The 26,594-nt window shown below is 38.4% G+C and overlaps 1 protein-coding gene across 2 annotated transcripts in view; it reads left to right on the top strand.

Annotated features, from left to right (window-relative positions):
* Nucleotides 1–26,378, top strand: part of TBCK (TBC1 domain containing kinase) — a 261,067-nt gene extending 234,689 nt beyond the window's left edge. The window contains exon 24 of one of the 2 annotated variants that reach the window (XM_033214930.1): nucleotides 25,384–26,378. In XM_033214930.1, coding sequence (XP_033070821.1) covers nucleotides 25,384–25,494 — 111 coding nt within the window. In that variant the 3' untranslated portion in view covers nucleotides 25,495–26,378. The remainder of the gene's footprint in view (nucleotides 1–25,383) is intronic. The other variant, XM_033214929.1, reaches the window with a different exon arrangement.
* The last annotated feature ends 216 nt before the right edge of the window (nucleotides 26,379–26,594 follow it).

Below are 26,594 nucleotides of genomic sequence, written 5' to 3'. Positions count from 1 at the left end.
ATTAACTATATCTAGATCATATTTTGTGGTTATGAGACCACTAAGATTTCATCCCCAACAGTATATCATATTCAAAAGGTTATCTACAAAAGAAATTGGAGGAATCTTTGCCTCTCACTTTGTCTTATCTTTTCAGAAAATATTAGTGACAGTTCATCTTACCCTTAAATTGTTATATTCTTGGCACAAAGTTAAAACTTTTCTTTTGTTATCAAAAGAAATATTCATCTGAACATGTCTAGTTGCAGTCAGATGGGCAATTATTCTTTAAAGCAAAACAAAAAATAGAAAAGAACAATGTATATCTGAATAATATTTTATTCTTGTCTAGAAACCTAGACAAGAGACAGTTTTTGTGGATATTCTATCACTAAACAGTGTAACTGATACTTTCTTTTTTTTTTTTTTTTTTTTTTTTTTTGAGTCGGAGTCTTGCTCTGCCACCCGGGCTGGAGTGCAGTGGCCGGATCTCAGCTCACTGCAAGCTCCGCCTCCCGGGTTCACGCCATTCTCCTGCCTCAGCCTCCCGAGTAGCTGGGACTACAGGCGCCCGCCTCGTCGCCCGGCTAGTTTTTTGTATTTTTTTTAAGTAGAGACGGGGTTTCACCGTGTTAGCCAGGATGGTCTCGATCTCCTGACCTCGTGATCCGCCCGTCTCGGCCTCCCAAAGTGCTGGGATTACAGGCTTGAGCCACCGCGCCCGGCTGTAACTGATACTTTCTATACGTGGCATGTAACAATTAAATTTAAAATGTGATTTCTGTTGGTTTTAAATAAAAATGATCAGATTCGTAACAAGCAAGACATGCCATTGCATCTACTTTTTAAAATAAGGTAATAACCCTGTTGTGTTAATTTACACTCCCCTGTAGGCCTAGTATATTTGATCTGTAGATGATAGGTTGGAAGTTAATTTGTGCTGTGGTAATATGAGGCTTTTCCCTCCTCTCCCCGCTTCCCATTACTTCCTGGATTCCTTAACCAAGCTAAACCAAGTTTTAAGATATTATGGTGATCATTGGTAGCCTTTACCTTTTGCTAGTCTTTTTGTTCATTCAGGCTATGAGAACAAAATACCAATGACTGGGTGGCTTAACAATAGAAATTTATTTCTCACAGTTCTGGAGACTAAGTCCAAGATAAAGGCTCTGGTAAGAGCCCACTTCATAGTTCATAGATGGCCATCTTTATGCTATGTCCTCATGTGGAAGAAGGGGCAAGGAAGCTCTCTCAGGTCCATTTTATAAGGTACTAATTCTATTCATGACTAGTCTCTCCTCATGACCTCATCACGCCCAAAGGCCCTCCCTCCTAATATCATTACCTTGGGGTTAAGATTTTAACATATGAATTTGGGGAAGACACAAACATTCAGACCGTGGCAACCTTCTCTCTTTAGCCCTGCTCCCTCCCCCCTTTGCTCAAGCTCTTCCTATAGCCTTTGTTCTCAGGCACCTGAGATTATCCTTCTACAAATATGTGTTCAAAAGAGTCAAAATAACTTCGTAAGACACTGTAAACCAATTCAGCATATGTGTTGTCCTGTATTAAACTTCTCTAGCTCCAGATAGTATCTGTCTAGTTCTTCAGATTAATATGATACTTTTAGAACTTCTAAACCTGTCATGGGCCTTTTTACGTGTTCTAAAATGTATTAGACCTCTTTAGACCTTAAGCATTTAGACAAAGAATGAGAAGTGAATATCCTTTATCAGCTTCAAGTATGCAAGGAATTCTTTCTTGATCTTGTTATACCTATAAGCACTGGCTATGGTTAAACTTGGCTTTCTTCCTGACATTTTTCTTGCCTTGCTTGTCAGCAAATGTTTTAGTCTGTAGTTTTATATCAGATTATAAGGAAATAGTTTATATATTAATGCAACTTGAACATGCTGGACATCATATTAAAAGTTGGGAGTAACAGTGGAAAGTCTTCTACATAACTCTGATTTGTTAAGCGATAAAAGATTACTTCAAAAGACTCATGAACTAAAAACTCCTGTTGAGTCCTTATTCTCATAGCTTTTCATAAGTTTTGTGCAGTAAAAAACAAAGTAGGAGTTGTAGTGAAGAGGACCTTAATACACCTAATCCAGACATTGGTTTTCTTGTTTTTTTTTAACATGTTTACTAGAAATATTATGTGGTAAAATATAAGCAGTTTTTAAAAAAGAGAGAGGGAGCTTATTTCCAATTTCCAGGAAAAACTGCAAAGTCATCATCTGTATCTTGTGATCTCTGGCACTCACATTTGTGACCTGACACAGGATGAAAGTTATCTTGTCTCAGTATGTGTTATTCTACATACCCACCCTGTACTCCACAGCCCACCATTTAATTACTCCTTACCACAGGAATGTCTGTGGCTGAATAAGAAACTAACCATAGTTGCCCTCCCATTTGACCCACAGAGGTTGGAACTTGACTGTGATCCATCACAGTCCTAACTGTGTTTTGAATCTCAGTTTTTATTGTATACATTCTTTTCAGAGTATAGTGTGCTTTGTGTAATATGACCAGTGGCTTGGACACAGTGTGGGTTTACTAGTCTCAGTTGTCTAGTGTAAACAGAAGCTGATAAATGATTGTTGCAGAAATTCAGTTCCTGAATGTCACAGATCAGAAGAAAATGTACCACAAGACTTATTAGGGCTCCTGATACAAAATGGTATTAGATGGTAGAATTTTATCAGAAGAGCCTTGTCCTCTCACATGAGCCAGTGTATGTTTTTAAGAATAAGAATTGTTTTCAAGCAAACTTTTCTATCAGAGTTCGCTTTTCAAAAAATTTTCACATAGCCATTTCTGGAAGAACTTGTTTAAAAGTAGAAACTATTGGCCAGGTGCGGTGGCTCATGCCTGTAATCCCAGCACTTTGGGAGGCCAAGGCGGGCAGATCACCTGAGGTCAGGAGTTGGAGACCAGCCTGGCCAACATGGTGAAACCCTGTCTCTACTAAAAATACAAAAATTAGCCGGGCATGGTGGCACACACCTGTAATCCCAGCTACTGGGGAGGCTGAGGCAGGAGAATTGCTTGAGCCCAGGAGGCAGAAGTTGCAGTGAGCCGAGGTCATCACCAGTGCACTCTAGCTTGGCTGACAAAGCGAGACTCTGTCTCAAAAAAAAAAAAAAAAAAAAAAAAAGTGGAAACTATTATTAAACACTAATCTATAGGAAAATCCTAATCGCCATATTCACAAACACTAAGTCACTATCATAATTTTCAAAATTAAAACATAATATAAAAGAAAACTTTTTAACCTGGAGTTCATCATGAATTTCAGGAGGTTTTTGAACTAATTGAAATTATATGTGAAGTGTTCCACATAAATGCCGTTTTTTTGAGACACAATATTCATAGTCTTTATCTGATTGCCAAATGGTTTGTGGCCCAGTAAACATTAGGAGTCACTGGTAAAAAACCACTGCTCCATCATAAAGAGTTCACCATGAACACTATAAAGCCCTATCTTAAATTCCATTTGGGGACAAGTTTGCATTTTACATTTGAATCTATGCATTTGCAAAGTGTTGTAAATTTCTCTCCTATAAAAGGAGTAATTAAGGAAAAGGTAATGGAAGAAAAGAGGAAAGAAGGAAACCATCTTGTACTAGGGATCTACCTGTGAATCAGGCGCACACACACACACACACTCACAGAAACACAGGCATACCTCAAAGATACTGCAAATTCAGTTCCAGACCAACCCAATGAGGCGAATATGGCAATAAAATGCATCACACAATTTTTTTGACTCCCAGTGCATATAAAAGTTATGTTTACACTATCCTGTAGTCTAGTAAGTATGCAACAGCATTATATCTAAATTAAGTACATACCTTAATCAAAAAATGCTTTATTGCTTAAAAAAGAAATGCTAACAACCACTCAAGCCCTCTGTAAATCATAATCTTTTCCCTGGTGCAAGGTCTTGCCCCCACGTTGATAGCTACTGACTGATGGTTGCTGAAGGTTGCTAAAGGGCAATGGTGGCTAAAGATTGAGGTGGCTGTGGCAATTTCTTAAAATAAAACAACAATGAAATTTGCCATATCAATTGACTCTTCATGAAAGATTTCTCTGTAGCATGCAGTGCTATTTAACAGCATTTTACTCACAGAAGAACTTCTTTCCAAATCAAGTCAATACTCTTCAATCCTGCTGTTGCTTTATCAAATAAATTTATGTAATAAATGCTTTGTTGTCAAAAATGATACAGCATCTTCACCAGGAGTAGATTCTATCTCAAGAACATAGTTTTTTTGTGCGTCCATAAGCAGCAACTCCTCATCCATCCAAGTTTTATCATGAGATTGCAGCAATTCAGCCATATCTGAGGCTCTGCTTCTAATTCTAGTTCTTTTACTATTTCCACCACATCTGCAATTTCTACCTCCACTGAAGTCTTGAACTCCTCAAAGTCATCCGTGAGGGTTGGAATCAACTTCTTCCAAACTCCATTTCATGTTGATATTGTGACCTCCCACGAGTTACAAATGTTTTGAAAGACATCTAGAATGGTGGATTATTTCCAGAGGATTTCCATTTATTTTGCCCAGATCCATCGGAGGAGTCACTATCTATAGCAGCTACAGCCTTACAAAATGTATTTCTTAAAGAATAAGACCTGAAAGTTGAAATGACTCCTTCATCCATGGATTGCAAAATGTGTTAGAATGCATGAAGACAACATTCATCTCCTTGTATGTTCTCCATCAGATCTCTTAGGTGACCAGGTGCGTTGTCAGTGAGCAATAATATTTTGAAAGGAATCTTTTTTTCTGAGCAGTAGGTCACAACAAAGAACTTAAAATATTCAGTAACCATGCTGCAAACAGGTGTGCTGTCATCTGGACTTTGTTCCATTTATAGAACACAGGCAGAGTAGATTTAGCATAATTCTTAAGTGCCCTAGGATTTTGGAATGGTCAGTGAGTATTAGCTTCAATTGAAAGTCACCATCTACATTAGCCCCTAACAGGAGAGTCAGCCTATCTTTTGAAGCTTTGAAACCAGGCATTGATCTCTTATCTGTAGTTATCAAAGCCCTAGATGGCATCTTCTTCCAATCAAAGGCTGCCTCATTTGCACTGAAAATCTGTTTAGTGTCATCAGCAGTCTTAGCTAGATCTTCTGGATAACTGGTTTCTCCATTAGTACCTATTGCTTCACCTTACACTTTTAGTTATGGAGACAGCTTCTTTTCTTAAACCTCATGAACCAACTTCTGCTAGCTTCCAACTTTTCTTCTGCAGCTTCCTCATCTCTCACAGCCTTCACAGAATTGGAGAGCTAAGCCCTGGCTCTGCAGATGGTGATTAAGAGAATGGTGTGACTGGGTTGATCTCCTATCCAGACCACAAAAACTTTCCCTGTATCAGTAAGAAGGCATTTTGCTTTCTTATTGTTTGTGTGTTCACTGGAGTAGCACCTTTAATTTCACTTAAGAATGTTTCCTTGCGTTCACAAATTGGCTGTTTGGCACAAAATGCCCAGCTTTTGGGCTGTCTTGGCTATCAACATGCCTTCCTCACTAATCTTAATCATTTCTAGATTTTTTTATTTAAAGTGAAAGTTATGTGACTCTTCCTTTCATTTGAACACCAAAGGCCATTGTGAGTTATTAATTGGCCTAATTTTAATATTTTTAATATTTTTGGGTCTCAGGGAATAGGGAGGCTTAAGGAGAAGGACAGAAACAGAGGAATGGCTATTCAGTGGAGTAGTCAAAACACATACAACATTTATTCACTGAGTTTGCCATCTTATATAGGTATGGCTTGTGTCTCCCAAAATAATTACAGTAGCAGCAGCGTCTGAGATCACTTATCACAGATCATAACAGATATCATAATGAAAAAGTTTCAAATATTCCAATGATTACTAAAATGGAACTTAGAGGTACAAAGTGAGCGCATCGCTGTTGTAAAAATGGTACCAATAGACTTGCTTGACACAGGATTGCCACAACCCTTAAATTGGTTAAAAATGCAATAATTGTGACGTGCACTATAGCAAAGCACAATAAAATGAGGTGTTCCTGTATATATAATTTTTCAAACCACCCTCTAAGTATACTGTTTAACTGAATTATTATTACACATTTAACAGGTAACAAAACTAGGGCCAAAAAGGCTAAGAAACTTGGCCAGGAGCCCACAGCTAACAAATGGCAGAGTAGTGATTCAGACCCAGGGCTGTCTGTCTACAAAGTTTCTATACTTTCCTCCAAACCACCCAGCCTGTTTATTTGAAGTAGTATTTTCTCCTTCTTGCCTAATGGCAAGAAATTATATGAAAAATTATTATTTTGCTTATTATTCTGTTACCTAGGGTCTAAGATTATCTCCATCTTTACTACACAACTGTTTTCACTCAGGTCACTGATATCTTGTGCCTGACTTATTGAAAGACTTACTGCGACTCCCCACTATTCCTGCCTGCAGCTTCCCATCCCTCTGTTCCGCCCAACACTAGACTGAGGTTTTTGAAATGTAAATGTGATAGTTGCCAAAATACCTATGACTAGTTGCTAAAGTATCTATGACTTGACATTGCCTTCAAAATGAAGTTCGAATCCTAATCATGTTTTATAAGGCTCTCTTCTGGTCTGTGTTCCAAGGTCCTTCCTTGCTGCTGCTCCCTCACCCTCTTAGGTTTCAGCCATAATTACCTACTTGTAGTTCCTTATATTCTTTTGTTTTTCTCCTCATTTGGAGCATTCTTCCCATTTCTGTTCACTAGCTAACTCCCATTTGTTTTGAAATGCTGTTTACATAGCATTTCTTCATGGAAGTTTTCCTTAACAACTCAAACCTGGAACTAAGTACCACTCTTAAATCCTCATAGAAAATCTTTTACTTAGTTTACAGATAGAGAGAAACTTTATGTATGCATTAGATAAATCTCATGCTTCTTTCAGAGAAATACAGCACCCTGTGAGGGCACAAAGCTTAGAAAGGAAAGGATGGGCAACTTTTCGGGCTCCACTTACCCCCTTTTTCAGGCTTTCTCATGCATGACACAATTTGAACAATCATAAATGATGACTCTAGGTAGCATTTACTAAATGGTATTGTAATCACCTGTTTACTTATTCATATCCCCATGTAGCTCATTGAGGAGAGAGACTATATTGCATTCATTATTATATCCCCAGCCCCTAACATGGTGCCTTTTGAATAGAAAGCACTCAATAAATATTTGATAGCCAAATTGATTAAGTTAATGAACAAACACATGAAAATAATAGTTTGCAGTGACTACACTTTTACACAAGTTTCTCTAAAGAGGACGGAAAAAGAAAAAATACTAGCATCAAGTACTAGTTTAATTCAGGACAATAAACATTAAATGCCTACAAATGGAAACTATTGTGAGGAAAGAGAAATGAAAAAGATGCAGTTCCTTGCTCTCCTAAAACTTTCAGTCTTGTTAGGAAGATTAAACATGTATACAAATGATTAAAATTGAAGGCAGAATGCAACATTGTGACATGTGTTATATTAGATTTATAATTAAAGTTCTGGAATTTACTGAGAAGGAAGAAATTTCATCTAAGTAAGTGAGGAATTCTGAAAGCTTTATGGAGAGGGTGATAATAGACCTAGACCTCCAACTATGGGTAGGATTTCAGTAATACCAAGTGTTGGGGAGGGCCACAGTCAGGAGGGAGTATTTCAGGCAAAGGAAACAGCACAGTAGCACTGGAAAGCACAGGGCTTCTTTGAAGAGCAGTTTGGCTGCAGATAAAGCTGGAAAGATATGGAGAATCTGAGTATAATAGAGGACCTTGAGTGCTATGTTAAAGAGTTTTCATTTTAGCAGTCGGGAGCTATTAAAGGTTTTTAGAAAAGGAAAGTAACACTATCAGCTGTATTTTGGAAAGTCATTTGAAAAATAACTTTTTTATTTGTATTAAGTTTTGCCAAAATTTAAGCGTCTTCCCTTTCTTTTGCCCTTGATCCCAATTAAACAAATTTTAAAACACCAAGGAACAGAGATTATCCCTAATATTCCCAATCTATCTCAATGCTAGATTCTTACCTTTGCGTTGACTCTCTCTCTCAAGCTTTCAGTCTCTCACCATCTAAATAGTTGGCAGTCCTCAGAGTGAACAAAGCTCACAAGACTGTGAGGAAGAGACAACAGAAGGGTTTGCCTAAGACTCATAGCCAAAGCTCTGTGACTTTCAAAATAAGACTGGGAAAATAATCCACTGCTGTTACTATGTGTTTCAAGACACCTGGTTACTTTCTTTCCTTACTTTCTTTGTAACACTAAAGGACAATCTTCTCTTCTTGTTAACCTTTCATGTAAATATAAGTTAATGTATGTATTTGTGTTAAGAGTAAGCAAGTATGTGTGTAATGAATTTGTCTTTCTTGAAATGCAAAGGGATGTTAGACTTAACTATTATCAAAATGAAACTTCCAAAAAGAAATTTTAAATAGTACACATTGTCTTTACTAACTATGGTAAGCAAACTATTTCTTGGAAGAGATCCGTGGATCTTGACTTACTTTGCTTAAGGACAATAACCCTAGTAAGGAAGAAATCTCTATATGATACTGACTGAAGTCTCAGGATTTTCTGAGAACCTTCCATAATGTTACTACCAGTCAGCAGAGAACTGGGTGAGGAAAACCTAGAAGCATTAGGACCACTTAGGAACTAATCCAACAATAATTGGACTCTAAAATGAAGTAGAAGAAGAATGAAAAAAAAAAAAAAAAGGAATGGATGCAAGACAAGTCCTAAATTGACACAGCTTTGTACCTAATTAAATGTGGAGACAAAGGAGTTTTAAAATATGTGTGTATCTATCTATATCTATCTATATTTATATATAAAGAGAGAGACAGCTATAAGACCTTGGCTGGGCGTGGTGGCTCACACCTGTAATCCTAGCACTATGGGAGGCTAAGGAGGAAGGATCACTCCAAGAGTTCGATACCAGCCTGGGCAACAAAGCGAGACCTTGTTTCTACAAAAAAAAAAAAAAGAAGTAATTTAAAAGAGACCTTGAAGTCTCCAAGTTGGGTGTTTGGGGAGGTTGCTGATACTGTTACCAGAGATAGAGAAGAGAAGAATAATGTAGGTTTGGAAAGAATGTGATTAATTTTGGACATACTGAATTTGAAGTGCTAATGGTACATCACTGGAAAAAGTATCAGCTGAGCATTTGGAGATTCAGACTAGAATTCAAAGAAGACTTATACTAGATGTGTATTGAATCCTCCCACTTACGTAATAAACAGTATTCTACAGAACATGATAAAAAGGTGTAGAGTTTCATTTTCCATAATTACCATAATTATGGTATAATTTTCCATAATTACCATAATTATGGTATAATTTTCCATACTTTTCATAATTACCTTTAAAAGCTTATAAATGAATTCTTCTAGAAAGAAAGACAAATTCCAGGTAATAACCTCAATAAGAGATTGTTGTAAAAGCGCTTAAAAGATATATTAATAACTTGTATTTGTTTTAAGAAACGATAAAAATTCACTTTCTCCATTATAAATTAGCTTATAAATAAGAAAAAAATAAGTGCAAGTGATTGGTAGAAGAAATTAACAAAGAAAATGAGATCACAGTGAAGTAGAAGAGAAAGGAAAGGAAAATACCATTTTGACATGTGAGAAGAAAAAATCATATACGTGTGTGTATATATATATAACTGGACTTTCAACAAACCAAACTATGGAGTATAAGTTGCATTGACTTATACTCATGCTAAGATGTTATGCACCATAGGAAAAATATTTATTTGTCTTGACATTTCTATTTAAAACTTACACTTTAAAAGTTTTAAATTATCTTTCTTACCTTTAATCCTTATGAGATTTTGTTAGAATTATATATGAAAGTAAAATAGGGGACGGAGCAAGATGGCCGAATAGGAACAGCTCCAGTCTCCAACTCCCACCGTGAGCGACATAGAAGACCGGTGATTTCTGCATTTTCAACTGAGGTACTGGGGTCATCTCACTAGGGAGTGTCGGACAATCGGTGCTGGTCAGCTGCTGCAGCCCGACCAGCGAGAGCTGAAGCAGGGCGAGGCATCGCCTCACCTAGGAAGTGCAAGGGGGAAGGGAATCCCTTTTCCAAGACAGGGGAACTGAGACACACAACACCCGGAAAATCAGGTAACTCCCACCCCAATACTGCACTTTAAGCAAACGGGCACACCAGGAGATTATACCCACCCCTGGCCGGGAGGGTCCCACGGCCACAGAACCTCCCTCATTGCTAGCACAGCAGTCTGCTATCTAACCTGAGGCAGCAGCAAGGCTGGGGGAGGGGCGCCCGCCATTGCTGAGGCTTAAGTAGGTAAACAAAGCCGCTGGGAAGCTTGAACTGGGTGGAGCTCACAGCAGCTCAAGGAAACCTGCCTGTCTCTGTAGACTCCACCTCTGGAGACAGGGCACAGCTAAACAACAACAACAAAAAAAGCAGCAGAAAACTTGCCCAGACGCAAACGACTCTGTCTGACAGCTTTGAAGAGAGCAGTGGATCTCCCAACACGGAGGCTGAGATCTGAGAACGGACAGACTGCCTGCTCAAGTGGGTCCCTGACCCCTGAGTAGCCTAACTGGGAGACATCCCCCACTAGGAGCAGTCTGACACCCCACACCTCACAGGGTGGAGTACACCCCTGAGAGGAAGCTTCCAAAGTAAGAATCAGACAGGTACACTCTCTGTTCAGCAATATTCTATCTTCTGCAACCTCTGCTGCTGATACCCAGGCAAACAGGGTCTGGAGTGGACCTCAAGAAATCTCCAACAGACCTAAAGCTGAGGGTCCTGACTATTAGAAGGAAAACTATCAAACAGGAAGAACACCTATACCAAAACCCCATCAGTACGTCACCATCATCAAAGACCAGAGGCAGATAAAACCACAAAGATGGGGAAGAAGCAGGGCAGAAAAGCTGGAAATTCAAAAAATCAGAGCGCATCTCCCCCTGCAAAGGAGCGCAGCTCATCGCCAGCAATGGATCAAAGTTGGTCAGAGAATGACTTTGACGAGATGAGAGAAAAAGGCTTCAGTCCATCAAACTTCTCAGAGCTAAAGGAGGAATTACGTACCCAGCGCAAAGAAACTAAAAATCTTGAAAAAAAAGTGGAAGAATTGATAGCTAGAATAATTAATGCAGAGAAGGTCATAAACGAAATGACAGAGATGAAAACCATGACACGAGAAATACGTGACAAATGCACAAGCTTCAGTAACCGACTCGATCAACTGGAAGAAAGAGTATCAGCGATTGAGGATCAAATGAATGAAATGAAGCGAGAAGAGAAACAAAAAGAAGAAAAAGAAATGAACAAAGCCTGCAAGAAGTATGGGATTATGTTAAAAGACCAAATCTACGTCTGATTGGGGTGCCTGAAAGTGAGGGGAGAAATGGAACCAAGTTGGAAAACACTCTTCAGGATATCATGCAGGAAAACTTCCCCAACCTAGTAGGGCAGGCCAACATTCAAATTCAGGAAATACAGAGAACACCACAAAGATACTCCTCGAGAAGAGCAACTCCAAAACACATAATTGCCAGACTCACCAAAGTTGTAATGAAGGAAAAAATCTTAAAGGTAGCCAGAGAGAAACATCGGGTTACCCACAAAGGGAAGCCCATCAGACTAACAGCAGACCTCTTGCAGAAACTCTACAAGCCAGAAGAGAGTGGGGGCCAATATTCAACATTCTTAAAGAAAAGGATTTTCAACCCAGAATTTCATATCCAGCCAAACTAAGTTTCATCAGTGAAGGAGAAATAAAATCCTTCACAGATAAGCAAATGCTTAGAGATTTTGTCACCACCAGGCCTGCCTTACAAGAGACCCTGAAGGAAGCCCTAAACATGGAAAGGAACAACCGGTACCAGCCATTGCAAAAACATGCCAAAATGTAAAGACCATCGAGGCTAGGAAGAAACTGCATCAACTAACGAGCAAAATCACCAGTTAATATCATAATGGCAGGATCAAGTTCACACATAACAATATTAACCTTAAATGTAAATGGACTAAATGCTCCAATTAAAAGACACAGACTGGCAAACTGGATAAAGAGTCAAGACCCATCAGTCTGCTGTATTCAGGAGACCCATCTCACATGCAGAGACATACATAGGCTCAAAATAAAGGGATGGAGGAAGATCTACCAAGCAAATGGAGAACAAAAAAAAGCAGGGGTTGCAATCCTAGTCTCTGATAAAATAGACTTTAAACCATCAAAGATCAAAAGAGACAAAGAAGGCCATTACATAATGGTAAAGGGATCAATTCAACAGGAAGAGCTAACTATCCTAAATATATATACACCCAATACAGGAGCACCAGATTCATAAAGCAAGTCCTTAGAGACTTACAAAGAGACTTAGACTCCATACAATAATAATGGGAGACTTCAACACTCCACTGTCAACATTAGACAGATCAACGAGACAGAAAGTTAACAAGGATATCCAGGAATTGAACTCATCTCTGCACCAAGCGGACCTAATAGACATCTATAGAACTCTCCACCCCAAATCAACAGAATATACATTCTTCTCAGCACCACATCGCACTTATTCCAAAATTGACCACATAATTGGAAGTAAAGCACTCCTCAGCAAATGTACAAGAACAGAAATTATAACAAACTGTCTCTCAGACCACAGTGCAATCAAACTAGAACTCAGGACTAAGAAACTCAATCAAAATCGCTCAACTACATGGAAACTGAACAACCTGCTCCTGAATGACTACTGGGTACATAACGAAATGAAGGCAGAAATAAAGATGTTCTTTGAAACCAATGAGAACAAGTATACAACATACCAGAATCTCTGGGACACATTTAAAGCAGTGTGTAGAGGGAAATTTATAGCACTAAATGCCCACAAGAGAAAGCTGGAAAGATCTAAAATTGACACTCTAATATCACAATTTAAAAAACTGGAGAAGCAAGAGCAAACACATGCAAAAGCTAGCAGAAGGCAAGAAATAACTAAGATTAGAGCAGAACTGAAGGAGACTGAGACACAAAAAACCCTCCAAAAAGTCAATGAATACAGGAGTTGGTTTTTTGGAAAAATCAACAAAATTGACAGAACGCTAGCAAGAGTAATAAAGAAGAAAAGAGAGAAGAATCAAATAGATGCAATAAAAAATGATAAAGGGGATATCACCACCGACCCCACAGAAATACAGACTACCATCAGAGAATACTATAAACACCTCTACACAAATCAACTAGAAAATCTAGAAGAAATGGATAATTTCCTGGACACTTACACTCTTCCAAGACTAAACCAGGAAGAAGTGGAATCCCTAAATAGACCAATAGCAGGCTCTGAAATTGAGGCAATAATTAATAGCCTACCAACCAAAAAAACTCCAGGACCAAATGGATTCACAGCTGAATTCTACCAGAGGTACAAGGAGGAGCTGGTACCATTCCTTCTGAAACTATTCCAATCAATAGAAAAAGAGGGAATCCTCCCTAACTCATTTTATGAGGCCAACATCATCCTGATACCAAAGCCTGGCAGAGACACAACAACAAAAGAGAATTTTAGACCAATATCCCTGATGAACATCGATGCAAAAATCCTCAATAAAATACTGGCAAACCGGATTCATCAGCACATCAAAAAGCTTATCCACCATGATCAAGTGGGCTTCATCCCTGGGATGCAAGGCTGGTTCAACATTCGCAAATCAATAAACGTAATCCAGCATATAAACAGAACCGAAGACAAGAACCACATGATTATCTCAATAGATGCAGAAAAGGCCTTTGACAAAATTCAACAGCCCTTCATGCTAAAAACGCTCAATAAATTCGGTATTGATGGAATGTACCTCAAAATAATAAGAGCTATTTATGACAAACCCACAGCCAATATCATACTGAATGGGCAAAAACTGGAAAAATTGCCTTTGAAAACTGGCACAAGACAGGGATGCCCTCCTCACCACTCCTATTCAACATAGTGTTGGAAGTTCTGGCTAGGGCAATCAGGCAAGAGAAAGAAATCAAGGGTATCCAGTTAGGAAAAGAAGAAGTCAAATTGTCCCTGTTTGCAGATGACATGATTGTATATTTAGAAAACCCCATTGTCTCAGCCCAAAATCTCCTTAAGCTGATAAGCAACTTCAGCAAATTCTTAGGACACAAAATCAATGTGCAAAAATCACAAGCATTCTTATACACCAGTAACAGACAAACAGAGAACCAAATCAGGAATGAACTTCCATTCACAATTGCTTCAAAGAGAATAAAATACCTAGGAATCCAACTTGCAAGGGATGTAAAGGACTTCTTCAAGGAGAACTACAAACCACTGCTCAGTGAAATAAAAGAGGACACAAACAAATGGAAGAACATACCATGCTCATGGATAGGAAGAATCAATATCGTGAAAATGGCCATACTGCCCAAGGTTATTTATAGATTCAATGCCATCCCCATCAAGCTACCAATGAGTTTCTTCACAGAATTGGAAAAAACTGCTTTAAAGTTCATATGGAACCAAAAAAGAGCCCGCATTGCCAAGACAGTCCTAAGTCAAAAGAACAAAGCTGGAGGCATCACGCTACCTGACTTCAAACTATACTACAAGGCTACAGTAACCAAAACAGCATGGTACTGGTACCAAAACAGAGATAGAGACCAATGGAACAGAACAGAGTCCTCAGAAATAATACCACACATCTACAGCCATCTGATCTTTGACAAACCTGAGAGAAACAAGAAATGGGGAACGGATTCCCTATTTAATAAATGGTGCTGGGAAAATTGGCTAGCCATAAGTAAAGCTGAAACTGGATCCTTTCCTTACTCCTTATACGAAAATTAATTCAAGATGGATTAGAGACTTAAATGTTAGACCTAATACCATAAAAACCCTAGAAGAAAACCTAGGTAGTACCATTGAGGACATAGGCATGAGCAAGGACTTCATGTCTAAAACACCAAAAGCAACGGCAGCAAAAGCCAAAATTGACAAATGGGATCTAATTAAACTAAAGAGCTTCTGCACAGCAAAAGAAACTACCATCAGAGTGAACAGGCAACCTACAGAATGGGAGAAAATTTTTGCAATCTACTCATCTGACAAAGGGCTAATATCCAGAACCTACAAAGAACTCAAACAAATTTACAAGAAAAACAAACAACCCCGTCAAAAAGTGGGCAAAGGATATGAACAGACATTTCTCAAAAGAAGACATTCATACAGCCAACAGACACATGAAAAAATGCTCGTCATCACTGGCCATCAGAGAAATGCAAATCAAAACCACAATGAGATACCATCTCACACCAGTTAGAATGGCAATCATTCAAAAGTCAGGAAACAACAGGTGCTGGAGAGGATGTGGAGAAATAGGAACACTTTTACACTGTTGGTGGGATTGTAAACTAGTTCAACCATTATGGAAAACAGTATGGCTATTCCTCAAGGATCTAGAACTAGATGTACCATATGACCCAGCCATCCCACTACTGGATATATACCCAAAGGATTATAATCATGCTGCTATAAAGACACATGCACACGTATGTTTATTGCGGCACTATTCACAATAGCAAAGACTTGGAATCAACCCAAATGTCCATCTGTGACAGACTGGATTAAGAAAATGTGGCACATATACACCATGGAATATTATGCAGCCATAAAAAAGGATGAGTTTGTGTCCTTTGTAGGGACATGGATGCAGCTGGAAACCATCATTCTTAGCAAACTATCACAAGAACAGAAAACCAAACACCGCATGTTCTCACTCATAGGTGGGAACTGAACAATGAGATCACTTGGACTCGGGAAGGGGAACATCACACACTGGGGCCTATCATGGGGAGGGGGGAGGGTGGAGGGATTGCATTGGGGAGTTATACCTGATATAAATGATGAATTGATGGGTGCTCACGAGTTGATGGGTGCGGCACACCAACATGGCACAAGTATACATATGTAACAAACCTGCACGTTATGCACATATACCCTAGAACTTAAAGTATAATTTTTAAAAAAGAAAATATATTTGATATAATTATTAAAAAAAGAAAGTAAAATAGGGGAGGAAAAGAAGGAAAATTTATAATTGATCATGAAGATATCCATTTATCCTTTTTTTTTTTTTCACGCTTCTATTGAGTGATCCATTAAGAATTGCCAAACTCATTGAGAAAAAAGGAACTAAGAAAGCACGGGGCTTCTTTGAACAGAGCAATTTTGGCTGCAGACAATGGTGGGAACATATGGAGAGTCTGATTATGATAGCACAGAGCCTAAGAGTAGAAAGTAAAACTTTCACTGCATCCTCTTTAAACTCTTCTATCTACTTGTCTTCCTTAAGTGTGGAAATGAAGTGAGGATATTGTCTATCATGTGTGGATATAGATGATATGTTACATATAGTAACATGTCACAAGCATTTCTATATTTATAAACATCACAATTTTTGTATATGTTTTTGTGTAGATGTCTTTTAAAAGATACCATTTTTAAAAATCATCTTGCCTGTTCAACTCATACAAGAGTTGGGTGAAGACCCTACTAGTAAAGGATAAAAGCAGGTAGCATTTGACCCTTACCAGAACCAGTCAGATTCCTTAATAATTTGCTCTAAAATCCTTTCCATCTCCTCCACTAGAAGTAAAACAGCTTAACCAGTCCCTAGCATAGTGCCTGACACACAGTAGATGCTCAGAAAGTATTTGTTCAATGAATGAATCAGTTATTCAACATATATTAGAGCAAATACTATGTACTAGTAGTCACTGTTCTAGGCATTGGAGAAACAGTAACAAGTAAAATTAAGTTCCTACTCTCATGGAACTTACAATATTTGGGAGAGACCATCAATAAACATACATACATATATATAGTTTTGAGATATATATATTATATATATATATATCAAGTGGTTATAAATGTTCAAATAAGGTTAACATGAGGGAGAAGAGTGTTGATGGCTTCTTTTCTTTATAGAGTGATTAGTGGAGCTCTTATTCTGAGATGGAAAGCCACTAGAAGATGTGGAACAAAGGGTGTTATATCATCCAATTCATATTTTAAGATAATCATTCTTTAGATGATTGTCATGTAGAGAAAGATTATACTGGGCAAGGATAGAAGCAGTCAAGAAGTTCTTGCAGTAATCCAAGTAAGAGGTGATGGTGGTTTGGACTAGGAGATGAGATTAGAAAGGTTGATGATGGGGAGCTGGGAAATGGTTTGCAGATTTGCAGATCATGTAGGACCTCATGGACTATGGAAAAGACTGGAATTTATTCTGAATAAAACTACAGGCCATTAAAATGCTTTGTAACAGGTTATGTGAAATGTCTAACTTACATTTTAAAAGAATCCCTCACATTGTTTGAGCATTAGACCATAGGGGAAAGAGTGGAGGCAGGGGAGACCAGTTGATAGGTAGTTAACGATAATCTAAGTAAGAAATAACCATCACTTGAGCTAGTACAATGTTAGTACAGGTAGTGAGAAGTGATCAGATTCTGAATATGTTTCGAAAGTTACAGGATACATTGGTAAAGAAAAAAAGAAACGCATCCAGGTTTATTAGTTAAATAACTAGAAGACTGAAATTGCCATTTCCTGAGATAAGGAATACTTCAGGAGAGGATTGGGTAGAGGAGGGTAGGAATCAGGTGTTCCTCTTTGAAACTGTTAAGCTTGTGAAGCCTGCTAGATATCAAAGTGTCTAATAGATGTTGAGGAAGCAGATTCATGAGTTTAAATTCCAGGGAAGATAGTAAAGACAAATTTGCAATCATCAGTGTATAGATAGGACTTAAATCTGTGGGACTAAATGAAATCATTTAGGGGAGGAATGTAGATAGAGAAAAGGTCAGAGGACTAAGCAATGGGGCACAAAGTCAAAAAGATAAGACAAATTCACCAAGGTAGATGAGAAGGCACAGCTAGTGAAGTAGTAGAACCAGGAGAGACTGGTGTACTGAAAGCTAATGGAAGAAAGTTTTGAAGAAAAGAGGGCATGATCAAATGTGTCTGTCATATGATGCTGATAGGCCAAGTCAGATTCAGAATGAGTTTTAAAAGTTGGATTTGACAATGTGGAGATTGCTGCCAGTCTTAATTAGAGTATTTTGGGGGAGTGGTAGAGACAAAAGTTTGGGGAGAATTTGAGAGAGAATAGGTTTCTTGCAAAGAAATGAAAAGAGATAGGACAAACCATTAGATTAAAAGAGTCTTTTTTTCCTTTCTTTTCTTTTCTTTTTTTTTTTTTTTTTTGAGACGGAGTCTCGCTCTGTCGCCCAGGCTGGAGTGCAGTGGCGCAATCTCGGCTCACTGCAAGCTCCACCTCCCGGGTTCACGCCATTCTCCTGCCTCAGCCTCCGGAGTAGCTGGGACTACAGGCGCCTGCCACCGCGCCCGGCTAATTTTTTTTTTAATTTTGTTTTTGTAGTTTTAGTAAAGACGAGGTTTCACCGTGGTCTCGATCTCCTGACTTTGTGATCCGCCTGCCTCGGCCTCCCAAAGTGCTGGGATTACAGGCGTGAGCCACCGCGCCCGGCCAAAAGAGTCTTAAAAGATGTCTGTCAGTAACAATGCATGGCCCTTTTGTGGATCCTGACTCAACTAAACAAATTTAATTATGGATGAACAGATGGACAGACAGAGGGAGGGGAAGAGAGAGAGAGGACATTTATGAGTTATGAGCTAATTTGAAATTTGAACACTTACTGAATATTTGATTATATTGTACAAGAAGAGTATTATTGGGGCTTTTTTCTAGGTGTGATAGTACTATGGGTATATATTTTTTAAATCCTGTTATTTCAATGATGCATGTTTATGTATGAAATGATAAAATATCTGGGTTTGCATGGAAACAGTCCAAAAGTGGGAAGAGGGCATGGAAGGAATAAATGATACAATTTGGCTACAAGTTACAATTGTTGAAGCTGCTCATTATACCTTTCTTGTCTATATTTATATTTTTTTTTACTTTTTTTAAATTAAAAAGGTACAGAGAAAGAATGGGAAGACATGAAATAGAGATAGCAACTTTGGGTAACAGGAAATTAAAACATGAAATACATTGAGTTAGCACACTCTAGATATTTATATATCTCCTTATGTAATACAAACTATAAAAATATTTTTTAAGATAAAAATCCTTACACTATCAAATTTCCTAACCTCAAAGATTGGTTCCAAGAAAAATAGAAACAACTTGGTTAAAAGTTTATTAGAACACTTTTTGTGAACAATACTAAAGAATACTATTAGTATGGGTTCAAAATAACCCAGATACCATTGAAGTACTTATTTGTAAAATAAACATGGATGAGAAAGCTGGACCATGTAACGGCTATTCTTCTAGACTCTCCCACTTTTAAAAAATGCATAATTAGCATTTTCTCATATATGACACACTAATATGCTGGAATTACCTGTTCTTCTCCTTCCTTGTCACAAGTACCTATGGTACGGTATAAAATGATTACTGACCTGTGCATTCACCTTCCTGGCTTTGCTCTGCTGCTGGTTTTATTTCTGTGAGTGAAATTACAAAATACAGCAACCACTGCCTAATTGTTATTAGATACTATTACTATAAAAACCAGTTTTATACCTTATATAATACTATTAAGAAAATAAACTTCAATGAATTAAAAAGATCTGAATATGGAAGACTAGCAGGACACAAAATATTTATCTCAGTATGGGGGACCACAATAAGGACTGAAACAAAAAGTGACATTCAAAATTATATTTGGTTATATAATCAAGGGAAGAAATCAGTGGAGTGTTAAGAGAGATCATTCCTACCTCTTTCCTACTAATCCCTGCCATAGTTCCTATGTTTCTCATTGAGATCACTAAGATGGACAGTTCTACTGATTAAGAACTGTGTTAATCAGCTCAGAAATTTCTTAAGTAATTGGAACAAGACAGCACTTCACTTATTCCAAGGCCACACTGTACTGTAGATTGAGAAATCACCCCATATTCTGTGTTTCATCTCAAATATGCTGCTTATCTGCCTTGTCTAGCCAAGCTCTTAGAAATATGTACCTAATTTGTGTGAAGCATCAGCCTAGCCATGGTCACACAGCGCCAGCAATATTGAATATGTGCCATATTCTCAGCATTCCAGAGGGTCAAGAGGAGGCATAAGACTAATAGCATCTGCCTCACATCTATAAGATAAAGAAAAGCAAATTACTTCGGCTGCTTATTATAGGATAATTGCTAGTTTCTTTATTCAGTACCATGCTCACCAAAAGTAAAATTTTCATACCCCAAATGTAGGATTATTTGGAGGGAAAGGAATGGACAGATAAAATGGGAGAGAGAAAAGACTTCTCTGTTTGAGCTTTGTCAGGGTCTTAGTTAGTCCATGCCAATTGTCCAGTCTCCAGTATCAGCTTCAGACTCATATCAGGTAACCTAATTGTCCTGCCATGTGTTCCTCCCTAAATCTTCCAGAACCCCAAAGCTTTCTTAGTTTCCTACTGCTACCATGAGTTCTTCCCAAACCTGTGTCCTAGAGAGCCCAATGAGAGACGTGATTCTGATCTACATACCTCATGAATCTTACCTATCATCAGCTTTTAATTTTTTGGCCTTAGTTCACCCACACCACTCTGTGGCTGCTTAAAAATCCCTTTTCTTCACTTATTCTGCTGCTAGCACAACTTAACTTTCTCCAGGCAAACATGCCGGTCTCTTAATCCAAGTTCAGATGCAAGATAAAAAGAGAAAACAAGATAGAGTGGCACTCACAAGAGCCTTCCACATTCAGACACTGCTGTATTAAGGTGTGCCTAACCACACCCTAGAAATGAATTCCAGCACCAGATCCTAAAAACCAGAGGAATGGTGAAAATACAAAAGCTTTGGACCCTCTCCACTTGGAGTGCTGTCCACAAAAATGAGGTCTGGAAGTCCCCAGATCCTGTGCCAGCAGATACTATATCTGGCCCCCTCATGTCGGATGTTGCTATATAGATCTCAGCTAGTTGTACAGTTTGAAGAACTCCATTCTGTCTACCTGGGATGTGGCCCTATAGTGGGCCTTAGTGGCGACCCATGAGTTTTTATGTTATTTTCATTATTAATCAGTTGAAGATATTTTCTAATTTTCATTGTGAATTCTTTGACCTATAACATTTAGAGGCACATTGCTTAATTTAGAAAGAGTTAGAAATTTTTCTAGTCACCTTTTTGTTACTGATTTCCAGCATAATTTTTACTGTCATCAAAGAACATAATCTGAATAATTTTAATCCTTTAAAAATCTGAGAGTTGCTTTTTTGAATTGGTCAATTTTAGAAATGTTTCATGTGTACTTAACAAGAATTTTATTCTGAAGGTATTGGGCATTAGTGTTCTGTATCTGTTCCTTATGTAGATTTGTTAATTGCATTGTTCAAATATTGCATCTTACTGGTTGTTTTCTAGGTATTTCACCTGCCATCATGGTGGATTTGTCTGTTTTGCCATTCAGTACTATCACACTTTTATATTCTGAGTCTTTGTTATTGAATGCTTGCAAATTTAGAATTGTCCTATCTTTTTAGCAAGTTGAATTTTTTATCATTATGAAATCTCCCTTTTTATCTGTAATAATCTGTTTCACATTAAATTCTACTATTTCTGATAAAGTTTGGCCCTCACAAATTTCAGTCCTACAAACACAGCAGCCTTTTCTAGTGCAAAGTGACTTGCTCTCCACATATACCTATAGGAATTGCAGTTTGAGGTCCCAGACAAACCTGACCTGCAAATGAATCCCATTATCTGATTAAATGACTCTCAATGCTAGTTACACATTAGAATCACCTGGGAAAGGGGGACCCTTTTAATAACAACTGATGTCAGAGCCCTACCCCAAGAAACTCTACTTATTACTAGTCTGGAACAAACCTGGGCATTGCTGTTTAGTAAAAGCACCCAGATGATTCTGCTGACTTTATAACCACTGGTTCAGTATGATATCCTGCCACCTCCACCAAAGATGTTGCTCAGTAAGTCTGGATTTGTAATTTCTGGGTGGAGTCTGCACTCTGTGGAGTATGCAGTCAAAAGCCCAGCCAGATGAAAAATGAAAGGTGGAAGAAACCCTATACCCTAGATGCCTGGTTCTCCCCTGCCCCACTGTATATCTTCTCTATGTATGATGTGACTTTTTTCACACTGTGGAAATCTACCCCAGCACATCCACAGCCTTTTCTTTCCTCCCTAACCTATCAAGCTACAGCCACAAAGAATACTGTCTGATAAGTATCGCAATTGTGGCCATCACATCTGGATTCTCATTCCCTTTAAGTCAATAATGAAAGAGAAATAGAAGGAAAGATGAAAGAAACCAGCTCCCTAGCCCCTGTTAAATTCAGAAACTCTGCTTATTACTCTGGACTGCTAAGATCCCTAAACTTCTGCTTTTTTTTTTTTTTTTTTTTTTTTTTTTTTGAGACAGAGTCTCGCTCTGTGGCCTAGGCTGGAGTGCAGTGGCGCAATCTCGGCTCACTGCAAGCTCCGCCTCCCAGGTTCACACCATTCTCCTGCCTCAGCCTCCCAAGTAGCTGGGACTACAGGCTCCCGCCACCTCACCCAGCTAGTTTTTTGTATTTTTTAGTAGAGACGGGGTTTCACTGTGTTAGCCAGAATGGTCTCGATCTCCTGACCTCGTGATCCGCCCGTCTCAGCCTCCCAAAGTGCTGGGATTATAGGCTTGAGCCACTGCGCCCGGCCAACTTCTGCTTTTATGCTACCCATACTACTTCGTATTGTCTATTACTATCTCCCCCACTGAACTCTAAGCACTCCAAAAACTGGAACAGTGCCTGGTACCTACTTAGTAGTTGCTCAGTGAAATGCTTGATAAATGAATGACCAAATAACTGAACAAAGAAATGTTCCCATAGCAGTAGAAAAGATGCAGTCATGGTTTCACTGCCAGGGGCCAGTATTTAACATGGATAATTGAAAACAGCAGAGGATCAGAGGAGCAGAACTCATAATCTTATGTGAAAACTCAACAGTTGCTCTTTTTCTTAAACACAGCCTGCTTCTTTTCAAGGCATCTAAACATTTGCTATCTCCTTGCACTCCATTTCTACTCTTCTTAGACCTCCCACACAGCAGCAACCTGATTGTTGCAAAGTGCTCTGTTCTGCCTGCTTTGTCTTTACCATTTTCCAGCTCAGTAGCAGCCTATTTGTTAGGGACTTGGTTACAATAACAGAACTCTTTCCAGCTCTACAGCATAGTTTAAGGGAGATTAGTTGAATGTACAGTCCTTCCTTACTCATTTTCTGATTTCCACAGGGTTTTGAAAGAACTGAAAGTTAAGACTGCTTATCCACAAGGCTTTTTCAGTAATGTTATGTTTATCTTAGAATTCTGGCCTAAATGGTAATTGAATTGTGCATGTAGGAGAATGCAGCCAAGATGTTTCGGTAATCATATGGTTCCAGGGACTGTTCTGCCTGCACATGACTCGGGCAGATGAATCAGGTGCTTGCTTTCTTAAGGACTGGGGTTCAAAGAGAAGTAAGAACAGGATGAAGACCAGCTCACACCGGCTCACTTGACACCTTTTGAAATACAGGAGCACTGTTTCTCTTCAACATTAGTTGCTATCAAAGATTCCCATCTGGTAGCTCTAAGAGAGGATAGGATGTGAAATATGAACAGCTGTTTCAATCTCTGTGGAGCCACTGCAGAGAATCACAGAGAAGATAAGTAGGGTCAGCAGTACTAAGACCCATTTATGTGAGTTGTTTTGGAGATTGTGAAGATCCCAGTCCAGCGTTATTTATCCCACCTACTGACCGAGAACTTTATCCTTTTGGCTTAAGACAGTATTATTCAAAAAATTGTCCATGGGCCACCTGCTTTAGAATCATCTACGGGTGCTTATTTAAAACTATCTATCCCTGAACCCCAGATCAATAAGGCAGAATCTCTGGGAGTAAGGCCTTGAACTTGTCCTGGCCAAACCACTCAGCCCATTCTTTTGAACCCTAAAGTTTAGATTGCTGCCTTGAGACCTTACTAAGTATTAAGCTTCAAATAGCGCCAAGAAGCAACAGCACTGTGAGCAGCTTAGTCATTTTTTATTGAAGGATCTAAGATCAGGTTTTAGTAGAGAGAGTAATTGAAGAGAACTTGAGGACACAAATACTCAGTGAGGAGGAACAGGACACTACCAAAGAGAAGGAACAGAGATAAAATAGCCAAAGAGCCAAAGAAAAACTTCTTTACTTCATAATTTTGCCCTGGGTTTTATGATCATTTGGCATAGTTTACTTCAATCCAGCAAACATATATTGAGCCCCTACCATGTGCCAGGTACCAGGAAGAAAACAAAATAGAAGGAAGCTCTTAAATGGATAATTTAAATAAATGAGTTAGGCCAAAGATTGAGATTCATACAAGAAACTTCAGGAGCTGAGAAGCAGGAACCCTAATGGCAACTTAGCTCCTAGAGAAGGAAGTGCCTGAGCAGGAAAATGAATAGAAGTTAGGCAGGTTTGAGGTTATGTGTGGGGGTTACTATTGAGGAGAAGCTAAAGAGGGGACAGGAATTGGTGGGAAATGGAGCAAGTGCCTAACATTGGACAATCTGCCCAAGAAAAGGTCTGAACATAAAGCAGTATGCTATATTGGGATTGACACGCAGTTCAGGGCTGCTTTATCATGAAATGCAAAGAATGAGAAAACACAATCGATGATCCTGAACAGGTAGATTTGAGCTAAGTCAGATATGTATATGTCTTGATAACTTTTACAAAGTCCTCTTGTGCTAGAATCTAGAAGGCTTCCTAGATCTGTCCTTCAAATTCATTCCAGGTTTGTGAACTCAAAATGTTAGTTGTGATTGCTCCAAAAACATGTTACAACTGGTTTATGGGCCCTCTGTGGGACATTGAAGTGGACTATAATATCAAAATTTTTTCAACGTAAATTTGAGCTTGTTTTGACTATTACTGGAAGAATACCTAAAAATAATAACATTAATGACCTCTGGAGAGGGAGGACTGGGAACAGAAGTGGAATGAGTTTACTTCTCATTGTATACCCTTTTCTACTGAATTTGAATTGTTTACCATGTATATTTATCACATATTCAAAAAAATCATAAAAGAGAACAAAAGAGACATTTATTTTATCTTATTTATAAGATAAAGAAATTGTTAGCATATAAAAGAGTAATTTAATTTATAACCAAGTTGATAACTTATTATACAGTGGTGACAGCAATCATAACATTAAAATAATGTTGTCTTTCAAATTCTGAGAAAAACATGAGGTTGGAGATATCTTCTATATATCCTCTAAACATTTTGCCTCTTTTTTTTTTTTCCAGTTTGCAGCTCACCTTGTGAAGATGAAATATCCAAGAATCTGTATTCTAGATGGTGGCATTAATAAAATCAAGCCAACAGGCCTCCTCACTGTCCCATCTCCTCAAATATGAAGAACCAAGAATGTGACTGCCAAAAGTCAGCGTGGCATCAGCACCAACAGTACAGTTCTTCATATCCATGCCACTCTCAGACAAAACTAGATGTCTGGATTGTTGCATTTCCATAAAGTTTGTCACGAGACATTTTTTAAAACCTCATAACCCACATGTTCAGCTATCCACGCAAGAAACTTGCTGAAAGAATTTTTCTTAACAGTGAAATGTGATCATATATTTTTACTACACTGCCACATAAAGCCCAAGAAATTCAGCTGATGAGACAGATTTAGCATTATCAAGAAATCCCAGTTGCCCTGAAAAAGCTGTCCTCCATTGTACTGAACAGACAGTCCTGTTGATTGTATTATTTAGAAACATACACTGAATGTGGGCTGAAATCATCATCTTTCCATGATAATGAAAATTGAGAAACTATTCACAATGCATTCCTTATAAATAAATGCTACATTTAGTAACTCATTTCACCCAAACAAGGGTGTGTGTGTGTAGAGGAAGTAGAGTTTATCCCATTGCAGAAAGTAGTAATATTTACTCCCAGAAAAATGACATTTAGAAACCATTCATATTTGATAGACTATTTGGTCAGTTCCTGTAGCAAAGAAGAATGGCTTCAACAAATTTTCTAGTTTCTTTATCACATGAAATTCTGTACAGTCAGTCTAGGGCTAGTATACTGGTTTGCTGATCATTAAGAACTCATTGTCTTCTCTCATTGCTTTACCAACCTCAATACGTGTCATCATCTCATGGATGAAAATGGCTCCTCAGCTTCTACCATCACATCTGCTATCTAGAAGGAAGAGAATGAGGGAAGGAGGGAGGGGATGAAGAGAAAAAAAGGAATGGAAGAAGGAGGGAGGAAAGACAGAAAAAAAGGAAGGAAAAGAAGCAAAGCATGCTCCTTCCCATTAAGGTCATAAACCAGAAGTTGCACACACTACCTCTGCTTACATATCATTGGCCAGAACTTAGGTACATGGCCACACCTAGCTTAAAGGAAAACTAGAAGTATAGTCTTTGGGTGGTTGATCATTTCCCCAGCTTAAAAAATTCTTATTACTGTGTAGGAAGAGTACATATTGAGGTACAGC

Source organism: Trachypithecus francoisi, unplaced genomic scaffold (genome assembly GCF_009764315.1).
Source record: "Trachypithecus francoisi isolate TF-2019V2 unplaced genomic scaffold, Tfra_2.0 Lachesis_group1, whole genome shotgun sequence".
NCBI lineage: Eukaryota > Metazoa > Chordata > Mammalia > Primates > Cercopithecidae > Trachypithecus > Trachypithecus francoisi.
This window is presented reverse-complemented; position numbering and strand designations above follow the sequence as displayed.